The 22,583-nt window shown below is 40.3% G+C and overlaps 1 protein-coding gene across 1 annotated transcript in view; it reads right to left on the bottom strand.

Moving 5' to 3' along the window:
• Positions 1 to 22,240, bottom strand: part of LOC139710374 (uncharacterized) — a 37,922-nt gene extending 15,682 nt beyond the window's left edge. Inside the window, exons 1-4 of the mRNA XM_071622289.1 lie at positions 22,185 to 22,240; positions 12,728 to 12,862; positions 11,328 to 11,714; positions 7,643 to 7,735 (exon numbers count right to left, since the gene is read on the bottom strand). Coding sequence (XP_071478390.1) covers positions 7,643 to 7,735; positions 11,328 to 11,714; positions 12,728 to 12,841 — 594 coding nt within the window. The 5' untranslated portion in view covers positions 12,842 to 12,862; positions 22,185 to 22,240. The remainder of the gene's footprint in view (positions 1 to 7,642; positions 7,736 to 11,327; positions 11,715 to 12,727; positions 12,863 to 22,184) is intronic.
• Positions 22,241 to 22,583: the final 343 nt, after the last annotated feature.

Below are 22,583 nucleotides of genomic sequence, written 5' to 3' on the forward strand. Positions count from 1 at the left end.
TCTGTGATGGTGAGTACCTTTGATATCTAGAGCAAATATGATTTTATCATTCACCTACTTTAATAGATAATGGTGGCAAATAATGATACTGTATACGCTATATATTTCGCGGGGGTTTTATTTTCGTGAATTTCGCGAGTCGGGAGCTATTCGCGAAATTAACAACACACGAAAATATTACCTTCCAAAATGAATCCCTTGCCTTGATGATACGAACATTTTCAGTACTATAGTATACCATGTCACGGCTTACCGAACAGACCATACTGGCTAAGCTTGTTTACGCACGTCGACGTCTACTTACGAATACTGTAGAGAGCCAATCCATTATCGCAAGGGGACCACTCGTCAGAAATCTAGCGCGATGGACTTAACCACTTCAAAAATGGTGAATTCTAACTTACTAGATCGCAGAGTTTGGTAAGTTTTTTTCATGTGCACAGTGTATAACTAGTATCATTCTTATTTGCTAGTAAGTTGAAAATTCACACTTTCTTTGCCACTTCATATTTTCTCTGGTCCCCCAATCGCGAATTTAACCACTCGCGAAAATGTGTGACAGCGGCAATTCGCGAAAATTTATGTACGCGAAAATTATAGCGTATACAGTAGTATTAAGTTAAAGCCAGTTAAAGCTATGATAATGTTATCATTATCATAGAATCAGAGTGCAGTAACCTGCAGGGCAAGCAGTACAGTTGATTCCTGAAGTGGGGGTTCCATACCACTGTATGACTTATCTCCTTTAAAATATCTTTGATTTTTTCTATTTTTACTGCACTCGTAAGTGATTTGATTTGCAATAAGCCAGTTCACAGTTACATGTAGCACTAGTTTGCAATGACCTCTCCAACCACACACTTTGCAAATCATGGAATAGTCTTCAAGAAGGGCAGTTAAAAACAGCCATGCAGGAAGTGGTAATTTACATGTCAGTGCTGCATGAATGGCTTTTGTCAATGTTGCTGAAAAGAATCACATTCACCTGTAAATACCAATCTGCACCTGGATCATTTATAATGTAGTTGTCATAAAGCCCTATCTAGGTATTGAATACCTCAGTTGCAAATCCATTTCAACAGAGGGTCTGCAATGACCTTTAACTGCACATGCACAGATTGGAACTGTGAACTGGTTTACCGTACTGCCAGCAGGACCTGTACCCTTCTGGCTCTAGAGGGCAGTAACGTTGACAGAATAATCTCACAGAACTTTTTACACAAGCTCTTGGATCATCTGTGAAGTTACATTTGATGTCAATCATAAGTCATATTTGATATCAAGTGTAACTTGTTCATGCAACAAATGGAGGAATTTTATTTGATTTCACAAGTTGCAACCAATTGTAGCTCTTTATGCAACATGCCCCTGATCAGTCATTTGGAAGAAAATGAGGAAAAGGATAATGTCTTCATCTGGGGCAAACTGAAGCTTTCCTTGGGACAACCACAAACAATCATTATTCTTTCCCTATGCAACAAATTGTGCAGTGCTGTTGTGTGTGCCAATCTTGTACACTGTGATCCAGCCATGAGATTTGTGCATACTGAATTGACCAACTGCTGAGATCATATGTTTTGATTTTTGTGCAATATTGATTTTTAAGTTAAAATGCAGAATATTTTGCCAGTATATCAAAGAGAATATCGCACGTTACACTGGTATCATCCTTCCTCTGGCAAACCCTTCCAAGCTCCTCCTCAGCCTATCTCTGCCACATATTAATCCATCCCCCTCACTTTCGTGGCTCAAAACCACTCTAAAACACTAGAACTTTCCTCAGAACAATTAATAAACAAGGCATATTGATATGCAAAGTGATGTCTTACCTGTCAGTATATTGCAATTTGTGATTCTAGTGTTTTTCAATTGATCTATTGACCTTATCCAACATAACCAATATAAATTCAAACTTGACTGCCATCTTTAGGTGATCTTGTACCTGTGGTGTGAGTTTTGAGGTCATAACTCAAAGCTGTGGAAAGTTATTGAGAGCAAATACTACAGTTCTTAAATCACAGGAACTTCATTGATATTTTGACCTTGTTGGAATTCAACATTTTGAACTTGACCGGCATCTCTAGGTGATGCATCTATGGTGTGAAGTTGGTGATCACAGCTCAAAGCTGTGGAAAGTTATTGAAAGTACACCACATTAATCATAAGGTAAAGTTCATTGACATGTTGACCTTTAAGCTTGTCAGACTTCACTCACATAAACTTGACCAGCATCATTAGGTTATGTACCTGTGGTGTGAGTTTGGTGGTCAGAGCTCAAAGCTGTGGAAAGTTAGAGAGAGCATACCAAATTGTTGAAGATGCCATGATGCTGACAGAAAAATGATGACAATGTCTTGCTTCCGCTATGTGGGTGAGACAAAAAATAAAACAAAACGACACTAAGAAGCAGTCTTTGCAGCTGGACCTTAATGAGGAAGTGGCTTTTTATTGTTTGTTCTCAAACAAGCAAAATTACTGCTCTGCATCAAATCTCAGCATCACACTACACGTAACAGCAGAGCTAATGCTTTGACAGGTCATAATGCCACTGTAGCCTTCCTGAAAGTACAGATGCACATTAAGTACCGGTATACTAAAGCATTTTGAGGTGGGTTGGGCAGTATAGGATTGCATGTGTAGTGCAGTTCTCTAGCACTTTAAATTTCTCAAGGCTATATTGTTCAGTCAACCCTGAGAGTGAATCACCAGAAATGCTTGGTCAATGTAATACAAATAATGTGATAAGTGCTACTCACATTATATCAGATAAAACTGCGGACAAAGCAAAACCCAACTTCAAACAGGGAGGTGCACATTTTAACCCTGACCTACGTGAAGATAAGTCCTCTTCATCAAGTGCTAAAAGAGCTAAGAATACATCGGTTGGTACTCCAAAATTATATGCAGGTATCAACACCAGCAATTTTTCGCTTCAGCACTGAATCAGTAAGACTCTAGAAAAGCACTCTGAGAGCGCAGACCTCCGCCAAGCAGTTACTTTCCACCGATGATCTTGCTCTTCCCAAAGAGATTTTTCTCCTCTCCACCACTGTGAAAAAGCTCTTTGGGCTCTTCCATAGAGATCAGTAATTTCCATTCATGGGTATACAAGCTGAAAAATCGCCCGATTTCTCAATATACTGGTAGAAGCCTTTGTTACGTGATAAACCTTCAGCTGTGTGCGCGCTAAAAGCTTAAAGACTGAGGGTGCAAGCTGAGTCCACAATATTTCTGTATGCTTTTTAGTGAAGAAATGTTGTTACCATGGCAACACATTGTTCAACAATGACAGAAGATTAAGTTCGCACATCTAAGTACTATAGCAGTCACATGTGCCAAATTTCAAGCCAAATGCTCAGACTGAGGGAGTTTGCAGAATCCACAATATCTTTGTATTCTTTTTAGTGAAAAAATGCTGTTACCATGGAAATGCACAGTTGAACATCGATAGAAGATGTGTTCTGCACATCTACATACTGTAGTGGTCACATATTGTGCCAAAATTCAAGTCAAATACTCAAAAACTCAGGGAGCTAGGTTGATCCACATATTTTTGTAAGATTGGTATAAAAAAATGCTGGTGCCATGGCAACAGATTTATTCATGAACAAAAAAGGCGTCCTACACATTACCTTGATCATATATCCCAAATTTCAATCAAATTGCTCTAAAACTGAGAGTTAGTTCGATCCACAACATTTCGTAAGATTTAAAAAAAATTTGCTGTTGCCATGGCAACACATCATGCAATACGAACAAAAAAGGTGTCTTGCATATCTACCTTTGATAGCGGTCACAAATGCCAAATTTGGGGTCAATTGCTCAAAAAATGAAAGAGTAGTTTGATCCACAAATTTTTATGAAAATATGCCGGTGCCATGGCAACACATTATGCGATGCTAACAAAAAAGGTGCCTTTCATCTACCTTTGATAGCGGTCACATATGCAAAATTTGGGGTCAATTGCTCAAAAGATGAGAGAGTAGTTCGATCCACAACATTTTGTAAGATTTTTTACAGAATTTGCCATTGCCATGGCAACGCATTATGGAATACTAACGAAAAAGGTGCCTTGCACATCTTCCTTTGATAGCGGTCACACATGCCAAATTTGGGGTGATTTGCTCAAAAACTGACAAAGTAATTTGATCCACAATTTTTAATGAAAATATGCCGGTGCCATGGCAACGCATTATGCGATGCTAACAAAAAAGGTGCCTTTCATCTACCTTTGATAGCGGTCACACATGCCAATTTGGAGTGACTTGCTAAAAAAATGAGAGTAGTTCGATCCACAATCTTTAAAATGAAAATATGCCATTGCCATGGCAATGCATTATGTGATACTAGCGAAAAAGGTGTCTTGCATATCTACCTTTGATAGCAGTCACATGACTCACACGTATGCCAAATTTGTGGTCAAATGTGACCCGCTGCAACAAAAGGATCCTGCAGTCGCTGACGGGTGAGCCTAGAAAATCGAGTTTGAAGTCAGATCATCAAAATCCGTCAAAATGTTCAGATTTCTGTCTTTGACAGGGTTTGGAGTCTAATGTATCTTCTATCATCTGCCGAAATTTCGAAGCTAAATGATCAATGGAAAGGCAAGAAAATAGTGCTGTTCTGGGCCATGATTTTCTGACTTTCAACGGAACAGAAACGTGTCCGAAGATTTGGATTTAGCGCCACAGCTAGACTCCACCCCTCGCAAGGAGGGAGTGATCTCATTGGTCAGTGCGTGGCATCCTGGTTACTGATTGGTCATGCGTAGATCGCTGGCGCTAAGCTTGAATGAACATCGCGGAGGTTGCTAGGAGTGTACCTTCTTTTGTCAAACAGTGAGAACTGTCTTGCTTCCCCTGTATCACGATAGCGTCGGAACGAAAACTTTGAAGGCGGTTTTCTTGAAACACTGATTTCCCAAACCACTCGAGATGTGCCAATGAAATCATCGATATCTCCGCATCCGAGTACTTTTATGAGCCATGTTATTTATGTCATTAAAGTGGAAGAGTAAGGAATAATATCAGGTCATTTTCAGAAAATTGTCCACCCCGACTTTCGGATCCTTTTATTGCAGCGGGTCACAAATGCTCAAAAACTGAGAGAGGAGTTCGATCCACAAAATTTTGCAACAGACTGACCGCCCGCCCGACCGGCCACCCGACCTCAGAGTGATTCTTATACCCACATACACACCATGTGTGGGTGGGGGTACAGTGTATAATAAAAACTAAGGGGAAGGGGTGGTGGAAAATGTCCCAAACAAGCAGTACGGATGAAGGGTCATCTCAGCAGAGCACACACAAGGCTGGCAAAATGAAGGATAGTACTTGACTGTACCGCCTTGTCATGTCATCTAATTCATCTCTATTTACATCCCTGTATTCAGAGCATAGAGGAAACTATAAACAAAGTCCTTGGCCCATGAGACTGGAGGCACATGAATAATTTTAGAGCAACTCTGCACCCCTGCCCACTGTACACAGAATGATTTCTGCCAAGTTTGGTGAAAATGTCATCATGGGAGAAGAGGTGATGAAAATGTCAACTTCATTCCTTTGGTCCCTTGCCCCGAATAGCCGTCCCCTTCAAATGGCTAGTCTGGTTACTACTGTCACTGTTATAAACAACTAACATTGTCTACCACTTCCTTTATCTAAATTAAATATAACACAACTATATTACTTCTAGGTATGGAAAGATTAAAAAAGAAAAGACTTACTCTCTTTTGACCCTGTTGAGCCTCACTGTCACCTATGCATAAGCCCAACTACCCAACTACCATAACTGCTTACGCATGCAAGATTGAACCATGGGCATTTCATTTACAAAACAAAAGAAAGATGAAAATGCAAAAAGGTATACACCCTAACAAAAAATCAAAATGCGATTTAAATGGTAGCAGTTTCATCAAAATGTGATGTCAAATGAATGTTTAAAAATCTTAAAGATTGATATGCTTCCGCTACATGTATATCATAGTGGTATAAGTTGCAATGACAGCGTATTAGGGTTCCTGTATCCAAATCAGGGAGAGTGTAAAGAGTAATCAGGAAGACACATCTTATTAGGCCAAAGATCAGAATCACAGAGACTTTATATTTTGTTGCTATGGAGAAATTTACATATATTCAGACAGACAATCAGCTGATGTGGTGCTGCCATTTATTTGCAACTCTCCAACTGATCTACACACAAATCCTTATTCATTCATAATATATTATTTTGTTGTTGCTGATATGAAGTGAAATTGGACACTTGTATCCCTTGCATCACATGTTGAACATTGTGTTACAAAAAGCCAGGCACAGTAAGACCTCTGTTATCCAGCTATGTCTGGAGTGGCGCCTTTTCAGATACGTGGTTTGGCCAGATATGGGAGAAACAATGTACAGTGCACTCCTGTTATAACAAAATGCTCGGGACCGGCAGTTTTCTTTCGTTATAACGAAATTTCGTTATAACCCAACAAATACAATATATAACAAAAACAAGGAACCACGTATATTATGTTTGCTGAATATTCATCATACACTGCAAAGCTATGTGAAATGTGATGGAATAACTGTATTACAATAATAAACGCAAGTTCCCCTCAGAAACTGTGTGTGACACAAGGAGCGAACACACAGTGGTGTGAAGCGTTCACCCATGCAGAGACGCTATAAATGCTTGTTCCGCTACGTATTTTCGAAAGCAATTCGCATTTTGTTATAATGGAGCACATTTCTTTTGTTTTTCTTTGTCTGTGGCGCTCGGAAAAGACTTCGTTATAACGGAAATTTCGCTGTAACTGTGTTCGTTATAAGCAAATTTTGTACCATAGACTTTAATGGTGATAATTTTGGGACCAGAAGATTTACTTCGTTCTAACGAAATTTCGTTACAACCGTGTTCGTTGTAACAGGAGTGCACTGTACAAACATGTCGCTGTGGACCAAGTGGTAGTTAGATAGGAAGCGAATACTACAGTATTATGATCTGACTTAGCCAACTTGAAATTCTAGTTTATTTTCAAAGGAAATTGAAACACTTCAACATAAAATCTATAAAATGTTTCTGTTGGAAATGTTATGGGTGAATCGGAAGAGTTTGGAAGGAGTTTTAACTGAGTTTGAAATCACTTTCTTCAAGTCCTAACATATCCTGATGATAAAGAAGTTTGGTTAAGAGATGGTCGCATGATTGAGGCCTGACTGTATGACTATTAGGGGAAGGAGTCAAAGCTTCTGAATGAATTATCAGTCAAAAATTATCTTGTAGTGAGATCTTTGTGAACAAACCAATGGTAATGATGAGAGTTCACATCATCACCTCAGTTAATTTGCATTCATGAGCAATATCAATATTCAGTGAAAGCACAAGGCAATGTAACAATCTTTACTTTAAGTCTGCTGTTGATGAATATTCTACCCTTCAGTTTCGCAGACTTTTCTTTATTTGTAAGTCAGTGTAAGGATAGCGTGGAATTTCATTTCAAGCCTGAGAGGAAGACATCCCTCTAATGATGCTTACTCTGGAATTCAAATAATTTTGCTGACACTTTTCCTGATTTCATAATATGATGGGTCAAATTTTCCACAGAAATAAATGGGTGCAATTCCCTAAACACACCAAATGAAGTATACTTTGTACTGACCCTCATGTAGTGGAGCTGTGCCTGTAGCTTCTCAGCCTTGGCTCTGAGTGTCTCCTGCCTCACCTGCTGCAGGTCTGGACTCTCCACCTGTTTCTGATCATTAGGTGAAACAGAGAAAACATGGAAGGGCATGATATGGGAGTATTTGCACATATTGAGACCCACTCTCAAAAATTTACAGTCAATCTTGTTTATCTCCGATCAGTCAGACTGAAGAAAACTTTTGGGTCCACTTATGTCAAATTTGCCTCGGCTTGTTCAGCAGACTGCTTTATTGATGTTCAAAATGGTGTGGGTATACCACAACATTTTGGGCCCCTGAAATCCAAATGCATGTTGATTTGTGTTGATTTATGATACCCTCAACATCACGTTTGTGGTGAAACGAATATCTAGAAACATTCCATACACGTATATTTTTAATATCTTTTTCTTCTATTTTTCTTATTTGGGAATGCCCACAAAAAATCCTTCCAAACCAATATTCCTCAGATGACCTCATCTGTCAATCATTGCTAAAGTACTGAAATGTTTAACAAAAGACAATGGAATGCACCTTCCCCTCGACTCAGCATAACTTGCATGTTTCTGTGATATTAATGTGACTAATAAAAGACATGGCAAGGGAACATGCAAGTTATACTGTGAAATTGTTCATCTGTAAAAGTAGCACATGATGTTGGACCATGTCCTTGATAACCAGCAGTTGCATATAAGCAGTTGATATGATGACAAGATTTGAAGGGTGGCCAAGTGCTGGAGGTGTGATGGGAAGCAGGTAGGCCCCCATCACAATCACTAAGCATCCATTCACTGAGGGAGAGGGAGAGGGGTTCAAAGGAGCTTCCCTTGAAGCGGGAATTCTCATGATGCCCACATCAAACACAGGGATCTGACCAGCAGGGACATGGGGATGAGTTTAGAGAGTGGTCCCCCTAGGGGTGAAACTATACGAAAAACTGAGATAACGCAGCTGCAGTGAGTGACCGCATAAAGCTACAACAATTTACCACCAGGTCTGTGAAACTGGCCAGATGGTCCTAAAGTTGCTACCACAACTTTTAGGGTGAACCAGGAATGCTTGTTGTACTAGCTGCTGGGCCAGGAGGAATATATGTAGGATGCCCCCAAATTCATAAGAAACCAAGGTGAGGTAAAGGAGGATTTTCTCACTTTGCCTAGTAATCCCATGTACTGACTGACATGCAGAGACTCCCATAGCTGGAAGAGCACCAGCCCCTCAGATGGTGTAGCCAATTGTCAATACAGAATTCCCTGTTATAACAAGTTCAGTCATAATGAGTAACTGCTTTTAATGAGATGATCGAGTCGGTCCCATTTTCCTTTGCATGTAAACCTATGGCAGAACGAATAGGTTACAATGGGCTTGATATACCAAGAATCCAGTTACACGTGTATAATGAGGACACTTTAAGCACATCATGAGAAAGAAAAACATTTACCTGATCGGATACAACAAGGCTCCATTTCTTGACATGCTGCTTTCAAAAACACATGACAAATAAAACATTGAAAACCAAATTCACGCTATCCATGTTTCCTCTTTCCCGTTCTGCAGAGTCTGTGCTGAACACAAAGTACTAGGTGTTTCAAAAAACATTTCCCACTTTTGATTCTTAATAATTCAAAAACTATATATCAGATAACACTGTCATTGATATGAGTGATAGCTGAATAGTGTACAATTTGGTTGAAGGTAGTTTAAATATGAAAGCATAAATAAGTTTCATGAAATCCATGATTAATTTCAAAGTTAGGTTCCAGACTTTGCTCTATTTTCAACCCTCTGTACAAAATTTCCCTTTGCACAGGGGTCAATGGGTGTGTATGTGAGTGTGTGGTTAACACTCTGACAATGGTCCTGAACAATGGCCAGGGTTTGAATGCTTCATTATTCATTCATGAGAAATTCCACTATCACAGCTAGTCTTTATTCAGCCTCTGGCAGTATCTGTGTAAAGTCAAACGCCTGTCGATACTGTCGTTGAGTCGCGTCAGTGCTCTCCCTACTTCTGAAAAACAAAATTACGATGAATACCTTCTGTTCTATCGTAAACGTGGTAACAGGAAGTAAAGAAAATCAATTAGAGTATAATACACTTGTGTATATGGAGCCTTAAATAAATCTACTCTGAAACAAATCGCCCCAATGATAAATGCTGCTGAACTCTTTACCCAAAAATATCTCTTTTTATCGAAAAAGCGAAAAATTTGTCAGACTATTTAATTAGTAGACAGTTGTATTAAAATGAGGAACTTCAGATCATTCATGCTTATTTATATCCCAAATTTAGTGATATGTCAGAAGCAAAATTTGAAAATGATTGCCAGCTGGAATGAAATGTGGTGTTTGCAAGCACTTTACCGTGCATGAATTCAGACTAGCAGTGCCCAGGGCAATCCACATGAATTATTGATTAAGCATTCATGTGCCAGGGAGCGCGAGACTAACACCTAGTCAACATGTGGTTCAGGCATGTCCATTGTTCAGGGCCATTGTCAGCACACACTCACATACACATCATTGGTTCCTGTGTGAAGTTCAATTTTTGTACAGAGGGTTAAAATCTGACCAAAATCTGAAACCTTACTTCAAAATCAATCTTAGATTTAATGAAACTGATTTATGCTTTCACGTGCAAATTACCTGCAACCAAATTGTACACTATCCAGCTATTACTCATATTAATGACAGTTTTATCGAATGAATGGTTTTTGAAATATTTATGATCAAAATTGGGAAATGTTTTTTGAAACACCTAGTATATGTGCATACAACGTTTTGAAGTGACAACAAGAACAATGACTATGGTTTTTTGTTTCTAGCGGGGATGGATTCATTGTTTAAGAATTTCAAGAAATATTGTTATCTTGGTATGAATCATTCACACAAAATGAGGTGAAATGTCAAAATATTCTTCAAGAAACTCACTCGTGTCTTTGCCTCAGAGGTGTGTGAGCATCTTCAGTCTAATGCAACTGCATGTTTCCAAACAAAGTTGGTTGGCTGTTGTGACATGACACTAGTGCCAAAAGTAGGTTATTATATTCAATCTATTAAAATTCATTACTTTTTACCAATTTGGATTGGGACCACAAAACTGAATACTTGTACTCAGTGCACGATTTCCTTTGCCATGATGCTCATGGAAGACATAGAAGTACTAAGAGTAATTGAATAGGGACTGAGGGGATAAAAGGGTACAAGTCATGCCCCATGTAACCACAAATGCTTGGTTCACACTACATTCCCACTGGCTATGGCGATGCCGTTTGTCAAAATTTGGTGCACCAGGAATCTTGGCCATTTTTTTTTTTTAATGATTTTAAGTTTTGGCCTTCTTCCATCACAGCTTCAGTTGGTGTTCTTTCTTCATATAGTTGACGTGTTCATATGTGTCGTTTATCTCATTTTATTGAAGTTTATCAGGTTACATTAAAACAAGTGTTGCAACCTAAACAAGTGTGTCTATACCTTGTTCTTTGAGGTATCTTCTGTTTTCTATTGTGTTATAATTTCAACCCGCAGCAGATAACACAAAAAAACATTACTTTTAGAGGGAATGGGCAGAAGAGAGGAAAGGGGAGATTCCTATTCCCACGCTAATCAGAAAGCCTGACATGTGAATAAAGGTTTGGTATTCAGAATACGAGTGTTTCATACCATGAGTTGTTTGTGGAGATTCTCTGATGTCTGCCAGTCTGGTGAACGCCTGTCTCCTCCAAACTCTACACAGGAACTTCCTACTACACCATCATCTTCTAGCCTTTGGATGTTTGTAGATTGCGTCTCCTCACAAGATTCCTCCCTTCCTTGTACACTGTCACATGATTCCAGTGCCTCCTTCCACTCATTCAACTTTCCACCTTGCCATGACAACCAAGATGATGATGTTTTCTGGACTTGCTGGTCATGTTGATGGCATGGTGAAAGATTTCTAACAGTCTTTTCTTGTATGGCTGGTTGCTGTGTGATGGCCATGAATGGCATCTCCTCCATTGGCGAACTTTCTTGGGCTTTCAAATAGGCTCTTTTGGCTGGTGGACAGAACTAAAATCAATCAAATAAACAAAAACACCAAGCAGCAAAAGCTTTAGTCATAATCTTATTGTATGGGATCCCTGAAAGAAAGAGCCCTCTTGTACAATTGTACATGTACATGACCAGGTAAAACTGACATTTTACTCCATGCTACTACACACTATGAATATTTTGAAAGGTTTTTATTTTGGCTACTTTCACCAGTACAGTGCTATTCGCAAACCTATGAAACATGCAAAAATATTGTAACTCAGATCCTGACATAAATGTCATGTGCACGCATACATTTTTCTGTTCCGTATGGCGCTCCACAATCGCGAATTTAACCAATGATTTGCGAAAAATTAGACTTGCTACATAACTACATAAGCAATACTTGCAGTGTTGTTATAGGTACTAAAGAAGTTATAACTAAATTTGTCATTGAAGGTGCAATATATTGTATAGCAGGGATGCACAATAACCCATTTTTTCTACTAATTTGACCTGTCATTGTTAGACCAGTATTGGACCAGTAAGTGTAACCAGTATTGTAAAGTAAGGTATTTCCACAGCACATTTTTGTAAATTGATGCTGATGGCCTTTTTGTGACATTAAATTTTCACTAGCATTCAAAATTCTTGTACACATGTATGTATTTTTAAAAAAATCATGCTGTTGAAAATATCACGTTTTCAAGAAAAAAACCCACAAAGGCACCATAACTCAAGATCCCAAAGGGAGATCCTGAACTTTGTTCATTGGTTATGAATTGTATTACATGTAATTGTATGACCTAACAATTAAACATACACACAAAAAGTTCTCAAATGGGTTTTCCAAAAGTCACCTGATTCATGTTAGCACATGAATAGTTTCTCATAAAATGGACATGCATCACACAGTCACAAGCAAATTTATTTTATTATTTCTTACTTGTCGAAAACAAGAAAAATATTGCTGGAATGTTACTTTTAAAATTTTACCCGGACAAGAATAAATGCATGGCCAACAGGAACTTTCATGTATTTGATGCTCTTACCTGGCCTTCTAGTTCCTCTTGATGATCGAGTGTTGTTTTTCTTTTAGTCCCATACACCTGAAGACATGTCTTGGACATGTTCCATGCAGGAAACCCCAGCTGAGATATGTCCATTGTCTTTCACCCCTCAAAGGTCTACAAGAAATAGTACAGTCATTGCACAACAGATAATATTACTAAGACTTACTGTTTTGTTCATACTGCAAAAACAGAAATATTTGCGACATGGAATTTTTGTGAATTGGAGCTGATGGCCTTTTCCACTGCATGAAATTTTCTTAAATTGCCATTGGCATTCATTATACATAGTGTAGACTTGTAAACATTCTTGTGTGTAAAGCTTGGCTCTTGCAAAATTTGCAAAATTCATATCACATGCATGTGAAGTTTTCTGGTTTTACAATACATTGTATCAAATAAAATAAATTTTGGCAACATGTGCTAGGATGTCTAAAATGCATATATGTGTAGATCAATGTTCACAATGTTAGATTTCCATAACAACCAACCTACATCTACCCAATATTTCAGAAGTGCATAGTGAGGCCGTGAAGGTATAAATGAGTCACAAGAGCAAGCTAGCCTGCAGTAGTGACCACGCACGCATGCTGTGCTGTCAGGAAGATGAGAGAGACACATGACCAACGCAGTGCAATGGCTCAGCCAATCAGCAATGAGGCAAGACCTGGTAAGCGCACAACAGAGAGGAGAGCTTGAGAGAGTCCAAGATATCATTAACTCTCTTCGTGCTGCGACTGCACAGTGATAGTAAAAAATGTCATTCTCTGAGTAATCAGGAGTGAGTGGTGGAGCGGCAGACATTCTCAGTGGGTTCTGTGCAACATGAATTATTCATGCTTGAGATCTCCACTTGTGCATTATACCTTGAGCAAAGTGCTGCATGCTGCTTAATTCAATCTGTGTACATGATATAAAACAGGCAAACTGCTGTGCAAAATGTGAGTCCAGTAAACCTGCTCACGAGGACTGCCTCCTGCAAGAGCACTGCCCCGCCTCATGAGGCCCCCCCCCCCCCCCCCCCCCCCTCCCCCCCCCCCCCCGGACTGATATATCACTTAAAATGGTAAGTGACCAGAATCTGTCGGGCCCGGACAAAATTCAGCCGTGTTCAATTATGTCAATGCACTTATTCAGGGCTGCTGAAAAATGCACTGCAGCATACCTTGTTTGTGCAAGCTTGCATCAGGGACATTGCAGCACCCTTTGATGGCTGAATTCTGGCAAGTAAACTTGGCACTGTTGCATTTAACTAGAGACTACATTTAGTCTCTGCATCATCAGCATAATATACAGAGATTTTGTTTTCTTTTGCATTTATGCAGACACCATCACACTCTGAGTTTGCGACAAGCAAGAAATCTTGTAACAGCATATTTTTCGATTTTAGCGCTTTTTTTGGTGACCCTGGACCTGATTCTCAACACTGGACTTAACATTACATATTTTGTTATTCCTGTTTGCGTTAGAAAAGTTGATGCCAATTTTGCTTTTTTTTTGGTGAAAACTGGGAATATTGATGGACTTTTGGAGATGACTAAGCATGCTAAAGTCAAAAGAACTTCCTGTAGACTAGTGGGTTGGTGTTGGGAGTTGACCTAAAAAATTATGACATAAAGCAAGTGGCCCTTGATTCGACAGGGTTCCATGAATAGACCACTCTTACAAATAAAAATTCACTGAAATTCATGAATTAAAAATGCCGCATATCAAGTGCGAAATTCAAACTATGCAACTACCTCCACATGTGTTCCGAAGAGCACAACAGTGGGCCACCTCGCCGGACCCCCAAAATCATTGTCCCAACCCTCCCTGTTCAACTCGCAAAAGCAGTTCAATGGGTAATTAAAGTTGCAGAGATATAGACTCGTTTCATTCCAAGTTTTGAAGTTACTATCTGGTAGTCCGTTTATTTGCGATGAATCTGTACAGCGTGTATACCTATAGGCATGATGGCAGCCGTTTATGAGATTTCAAAAACTCAAGCATGTATGCGATATTCATATTTTGCATTCCATCCATGCCAGAATTTGCGGTATCACCATGGTTTGTCAACGTGTTGTGTATGCGTTAAATCTCTCGCACAGCGTGTGGAGTACACATGGACTAGTGCGTACTCGGGCCGCTGTTGTTCCTGATCCATATTAATAACCTTCCCAATACTATTGAGTCTGGAATCAAGCTTTTTGCAGATGACACTAAACATTATGCTAGAAGCAACACCTTCGAAGATTCTCAGAAATTGCAACTTGATCTGAATAAGATGAAGAAATGGGCAGAGGAATGGCAGCTTAGATTCCATCCTGACAAGTGTATGGTGGTGAAGATAGGCAGGTCACCCTCCTAGTCAAGTCATGAATATTGCATGAAAAGTGGCAATGAAACTGTAACCCTGAAAGAATCTGAAGTGGAAAGAGACCTCGGAGTGCTTGTAGATTCTAAGCTCTCCTTCAAAGATCACATCTCCCAGGCTGTGTCCAAGTCCAATAAACTACTAGGGGTAATACGAAGAGCTTTCATAAACAATGATGAGGACACCTTCAAACTTCTGTAGGACTTGTGACGCCTGTCTTAGAGTATTGTCAAGAAGCATGGTCACCGTACAGGATTAGTGAACAGAGGAGACTTGAAAATGTCCCACGTACGGCCACAAAGATGGTACCAAGTTTGAAGATCATACCCTACAAAAGCCGGTTAAGACGCCTCAAATTACCAACACTTATCCATCGCAGAAGGAGAGGTGATATGACTGATGTTTACAAGTATCTCCATGGCTTAGAACACTGACACTGACCTGCTACACCTTATCAATGAAGACAGAACACGTGGTCACACTCTGAAACCAAAGAAGACATTCGCGCACCTTGATGTTAGAAAATTCTTCTTTTCAAATAGAGTGGTGGATTCGTGGAATAAGCTACCAGAAGAGGTAGTCAGTGCCCCATCTGTGAACTCCTTCAAAAACAGACCAGACAACTACTGGAAAGAATTACCATCTGTATATGACCCTGAAGGATACTAACAGATGTCTTGAATCCTCTCTCTCCACACACACACACCTTGCCATAGAACCACTCATAATTGAAATCTCGATTGATTCAAATGACCACCAATCGATCGATGAACAGGCCCAGACCTACTAGCATCGATGGATTAAAGTAAAGTAAGTAAAGTAAAGATATCGTGTGATGTACTATGTATACAGTTAAATGCCCACACGTGGCACGCGCACTAATATCACATAGGCAGGGCGAGCGCACAGGGCTGTACCTCACGAATGTCGAACTACGGTCACCCGGTGCCAAACAATAACCACAGGCTGTCGAACGATGGTCCCAGCACAAGCGTTCAGATTATGCACGCTATTTTGATTCCACAACGTAAGATGTCGAATCAAGGGCCACTTGCTTTATTTCCAGTTGCTGGTGCTGGGCTCGGTGATGAATGTTGTCTGCTGAACCGAGCTCCGCCGTCTGTGTTAGCGATTTATGTGCTTTTTCCCTATTGACTAACACTAGCCAGCAGGGATTATCATTTTCTTCATTTCAAATTCGGTGCTTGTGTAAGCGTTTGCCATGCGAGACCAGTATTCACTTTCATAAGAGATGCACGTTCTATGTGCAAAGCCTATGCTAATGCAATGGTCGCCAACGTAAAGAACATGAACACTACAGACATGGCCATAGAAATCTGAGCCTGGGAGCAAAATAAAGAAAATTGTGTTTTGAAGAAGGGGTGAAATTTGTGGCATTTTAATCCGTCTTCCTTGTCTAAAACTAAGCAGTTTTAGCTACATCTTTTTATACGTATTATTTGTATAATTATTTGACTTTAACTACGCGCCATCACTTTTTTCATCGTGTAATTCCCGCGGAGCTCGCGGTGCTGCGATTCCAACACCTACCTACAACCTAGTGCTGGTGAGCGATAATTTTGATCCGTATTGCCTCGTTAATCTGACCATCGGTGTCGGAGGTCAATTTAACTTAGTTATTTGGGGGCTAGCATTAGCACTAGCATATATAGCACTAGTAACGAACTTGAAATCACCCATTATTGACTGGATAAGATGTCTGTGTGCGCATGCTCTGGCCATCATTTCAGTGTAGCTCTCCCAGGTTCCTCTCGACCGAGTCACATTATTCATCAATTTGAACAGAAAGGGACTAACGTTAGATCTATCAGGAAGAGTATTGCCATTGGCGGTATAAAAATAAAAATAACAAACGTTCACGAACCATGTTGTTGTCAATACTTCAACTTCAAATCATACTTGCAGAATCAACAACAAGTACCGTAGTAGTATGGAACTTCGTCTAAACCAACCCATGTAATGAGTGGCATACCACAGGGCAGCATTCTTGGACCGGAGTTATTTCTCATTTACATTAATGATCTGCCTGATATCATTGGTGTGCCAACGACGACAGTTAAACTATTTGCCGATGACACCAAACTCTACTCTGTGGTAAACAACATCAGTGACCACACAGCCCTTCAAAGAGATCTTGAAAAGCTGAGCAAATGGGCAGACACATGGAAGTTACCTTTCAATGACAATGTAGTTCATTAATATGGGAAGAATAACCCATGCTTTGACTCCAGTCTTACATCTCAAGGTCCCTTCATCTCATCTTCTACCACTGAGAAGGATCTAGGCGTCATGTCCGACAATCAGCTGAAATTCTCAACTCATGTAGACAACATCACAGCAAGTTCAAATCGTAAGATGGGAATTATCAAACGGTCATTTCCTTCACTAGACGAACGATCATTCACTCAACTCTACAAATCTACAGTACGCCCATCACTTGAGTATTGCTCCCAGATATGGCACCCTTGCTTGAAAAGGGATACACAGAAGATAGAGAAAGTCCAAAGACAAGCAACCAAGCCAATACCCAACCTCAGAAATCTCACATATCCGGAGAGACTAGCAGAACTGAAATTACCTTCATTAAAGGACAAGTCCACCTTCATATACATAAGGGTTGAGAGAATGCAGCGATATTAGTAGAACATATCAGTGAAAGTTTGAGGAAAATTGGACAATCCTTTCAAAAGTTAAGAATATCTTAAGTATCTGCGCAGTCACTGCTGGAAGAGAAGACTACTACAGTGTACACTGTATGATGTCACATGCGTTCAACTATATAAGGAAAATAAAAAGAGAATTTCACAAAACTTTACTTTTTGAATAAAGTGCACATTTCTTTGAATTGCTACTGACGTGTGTTAGGGGTAATATTATTCCTCCCGCCTTCTGAAAGAGAGAAGTTGAGTGTTCTTTTGTTATGCGAGAAAAATGGAAATATGTTGAATTTTCTCTATTCTTTCTTTATATCGTTGTACTCATATGACATCACAAGCTATAGTAGTCTTCCCTTCCAGCAGTGACTGCGCAGATACTTAAAATATTCGTAACTTTTGAACGGATTGACCGATTTTGCTCAAACTCTCACTGATGTGTTCTACTAATATTGCTGCATTCACTCAACCCACATGTCCATGAAGGTGAACTTGTCCTTTAAGTTACCGCAGACACAGAACAGATCTTATCCAAACGTTCAAGATTATGAATGGGCTGGAAGACATTAGAGTCCAAGCAAGTTTTTTAATTTGAGAACTGACAACAGGACTACTGTAAAAGTGGATATTTTCGCGCGACTAATTTTTCACGCTTGGCTGGGCCGGGTCAGAAGAGTTTCGCGTGTTTTTAATTTGGCGGAATCAAGACGTCACGCACAGGAACGCATGGCAAGCAAAAATATTCACATGCTTTTATTTTCGCGCTAGTTTCTGGTTGCGTGAAATGAGAGAAAATTTCAACACTGCGAAAATTTCCACATTTAGAGTAGAGGGCCCAAGTTCAAGGTGACGAAGAACAGATGCAAAACTAAAAAACGGTCAAATGTCTTCTCACAGCTGATCATCACAGAATGGAATAATCTCCCAGATCATGTGGTAAGCAGTACATCACTCAACTCTTTCAAATCCAACTTGGAGAAAGCATGGAAGTCAAAAAAGGACAAATACAACCCTGAACAACAATTCTTATGCCCATGTTCTCACTAAAACCGCACAGCACAGAAAACAAAAGTTTGCTAGTTACCGTATATCGTATCCAGATGATGGAGCAGCAGAGGGGCAAATAAGTTTTGGATATTGAAGTAAACTTTAATGCCCACAACCATGTATGTTAACCAGGTATGTTCACTAATAGTAGTAGTAAGTCTTCAAATTGAAGGAATTTTTCCATTTTAAGTTGATATTTCAATATGTCCGCGATACTACCCTGTCATGAATGATCCTGAATCAGTGAATGCCACAGTGCGTAGTCTGCAGCCCCATTTTAGGCATTACGCTATGTGTATGGGGCTGCTGGTCGCAGTTAACTGCACGTTTAGAGATAGATTTAGAGATAGATAGAGATTTAAAATAGTAGTAATATTAGTAGTAATAACAGTAATAATTAGTAGTAATAGTAATAATTAATAGTAATAATAAAATTTTCATTAAAATAGTAGTAATCCGACTAGTCGGATCAGGCCGCTAGGTGCGGCAGTCTTGCATTGTGCGAACACGCCTGCGCCCGTGTTTTGATGGGCGCTCTGCATCGGTTGATTAAAACTCGATTTTTGAAAAAAAAAACCAGACAGGATTTTTTCTTCTTTTCATCATGGATAGTGGACATGTGTGTGTAACAAAAAATCACAGTGCAAAGTTGCGACAATTTATACGTCAGATGTGAGATGAATAACAGTGAATAGGGGGCCTCATGAGGCGTTCACCCCCCCCCCCCCCCCTCCCCCCGGGCCTCATGAGGCATGGGGGCGGTCCTCATGAGGCGGGGCAGTCCTCGTACCGTACGCGGGAGCGGTCCTCATGAGCGGGTTTCCCGGACTGATACAGAGCCCAGCCCCAGCCCGAAAACAAAGGCTGCCATTGCCAACGACAACTGGCAACGGGCATTGCTATGCCATAGACCACTTGAGTAAAATATCCCGTTTACGGCACTTTAAGCATTGTTAAGGGTTTTTCCAACTTGTAAACAAATCAGGCAAATTATTTTCAACCATTTCATATATCATAGACAAGATTATTCATTAACGCAATTGTTTTCATAAAAGAAATTTACCATTGACCAACGCAGTTTTCATGATTTACCAGGGCAAAACCCGGCACAATTTTCGCCGATAAGGGCGATATGCGACGTTGTATTTCTGCTTGCGGCACGATGTACAATCCCTATGCAATATGCGCGTGCTCCGCGATCTTTAGCTGAACGCCTTCACATGTCTCGCGAACATTGGGTAAACGCCAATTCCCATTGCGAAAGCATGTGAAAATAGCGGGCGCACATGCATTGGCCGCAAACAAGATCGCAATTCTGGCGGTGTTATTGATGTCTTTCTCATGTTTTTCTGAATTTTTTCGATGGTAACATCCACTTTCTGAACAAAAATGGCGGCCCACATCGGCTCGCGAAAGTTCTATTTTATGTGAGGATATGTTTTCAAAATCCATGCCGTCCTGTCTATCACCCGGAAACGTAATCCCTCCGTTTTCCAGTATCATCTCCACAATGTCCCTATACCTAAGGCACAGGAATACAAGTACCTGGGAGTGACAATCACTCATGACTTGAGCTGGAACAAACATTGCCAGAACATCAGACACAGAGCAAGCAAGACATTAGGGCTTCTCCGCAGAACATTATCACCATGCACCAAGGAAGTAAAGGCCAGAGCCTATACCGCACTTGTCCGGCCCCAACTAGAATATGCATCACAGGCCTGGAACCCACACACAGCTAACATTAGTTACAATGGTAAACTCTCTTGAGCAGGTGCAGAAAACTGCTGCTCGGTTTGTACATGGAGACTACAGGTATTCAACATCTTCCTCAACGCTGGTCTTGGCTCTTGGTTGGAATAGTCTCCACACACGACGCCTCCTTGCACAGTGCACCCTCTTTCATAAGATACACTACTGTCAACTTCTACGTTTACCACATGTGATTTTCCCAGCTACCTACATAGGAAAGCATGACCATATAAGCTCAAGTACATAATCCCAACCGCGACCATAGATGTGTTTACATTTTCCTTTTTTCCCCGAGCTGTTAGAACCTGGAACCATCTGCCAGGACCTGTAGGCTGTGGTCACAATTACCAACCCATTAACATTCAGAGAGGCTGCTCTTCCAGTCATCCGAGTGATGCAGCCTCTGTTGGGTCACACATGCTCTAACTCTAAGAAAAGATGCATGTTTTTTTACTAGCACTTAACTACACGCAGCGCTGTCGCGAAGCGACAGCGCTGCACCTCTATTCCTTCGCGGACGTTGTTATCGTTCACTGTTTCCTTCATGAATATCTTTATTAATCGTGGAAAACTAAAATATAAGGAATTATCGTAATCTATGACCATCATTCAATAACCGGTATGCGATTTTTTGTTTAATTACGTCTAAAACTTACCGAAATCTATGGCTGAAATCAGGTCTGTAAACGTCCTTACTGCTTCACTCCTCATCTGCGTGTTATATGAATGGCATTGACACTCTCGTATACTACAACGTAGGTAGTCGGGGCGGAAGTGATGAGATAGTCGGATGACCCCGACTAAAAAAGTTCAAATCATTGCCGGTGCAGCACGCGCGGATCTACTACAAGCTTTACGTAACACATGAAACGCACGGGCGCACGGGCGTACGTAAAAAGCAACCACTTCTGAATGCGCATGCGTGGTAGTTTGTTGCTTTTGTGAAGCTCTCGAAGGAAAAGATGCCACCGCACGATCTACTCCGAAAAATTCAACAATAAGGTCTGGATACCAACAAAACGCCGAATTCAACTCAACCATCAGGAAAATACGCTGTAGGTAAGTGTTGCAAATTATATTACTCTTAAAATCATACAAAATAAAAAGTATTTTATGTGATTTTGCCGTCAATAGTGACGGTCGTTTACAACGTTGAAACACTAACACATGTCAGACCCTGTGGTTGTGCGCAGCACAGTGTCTGGTCAGGCTAACTAGCACTATGCACCGTCACTTTTATTGTACATTACAGTGACATTTAAAATCATCCTGTTCACCATGTCACCTCTCACTGACGCACGACACGTCTACCATCCCGGGATAGTTTCAAGGAACTGCTGAAAGGGATTACTACTTCAAGGTTCAAGGTTCAAGAGTTCTAGTCTACGCCTTCGGGGAAAATATTTGTAGCTTACGCAAACATCAAGGTATGGGACTACGTCTTCACTTGCACTGTAGCCCACCGCCGCACTACGTGGGATACTCGCTGCTGTTTGTATTTGCCCCACAATTTTAAACGAACTAACGTTAGACAATGCGAAATTCTATGACATTCACGAAATACTCCTAACTAAACAAGAAATTCTGACGTAACATTTGCAGAGTTACCTACAGTATTTCCAGGACAGGTCCTTTGTTTTGCACAAGACTCCGTCGCGTCAATTCAAGTTATCGACTTTGAAAAAAAAAATTGTCGTGAACGTAAAGCGCCCCCAGCGAAACTTACTTAGGTCTATAGCCAATCAGAACAGAGCTTTCGGCAAAAAGGGAAATACCACCGTTGTTGTTGTTCATGTTCATCAACACTCGCCAGCGCACCCACAACATGCACAGTGCACCGTATTAATTATTATGGAGTATCACAGGTATTGTCCGTAATACTGTACTCGAGTGTAACCACTTTCAAGGTATAACTAATGACAATAACATTTAGTACTGCATATTCTCAGTACAGTGATGATACACATTAAAACAAATGTGGAAAAATTAATGCTGATAACATTCTCTTTGC

This window comes from Diadema antillarum, unplaced genomic scaffold (assembly GCF_040938485.1).
Source record: "Diadema antillarum isolate AM-2024a unplaced genomic scaffold, OU_Dant_1.0 seq00001526_RagTag, whole genome shotgun sequence".
In the NCBI taxonomy this organism is placed as follows: Eukaryota; Metazoa; Echinodermata; class Echinoidea; order Diadematoida; family Diadematidae; genus Diadema; species Diadema antillarum.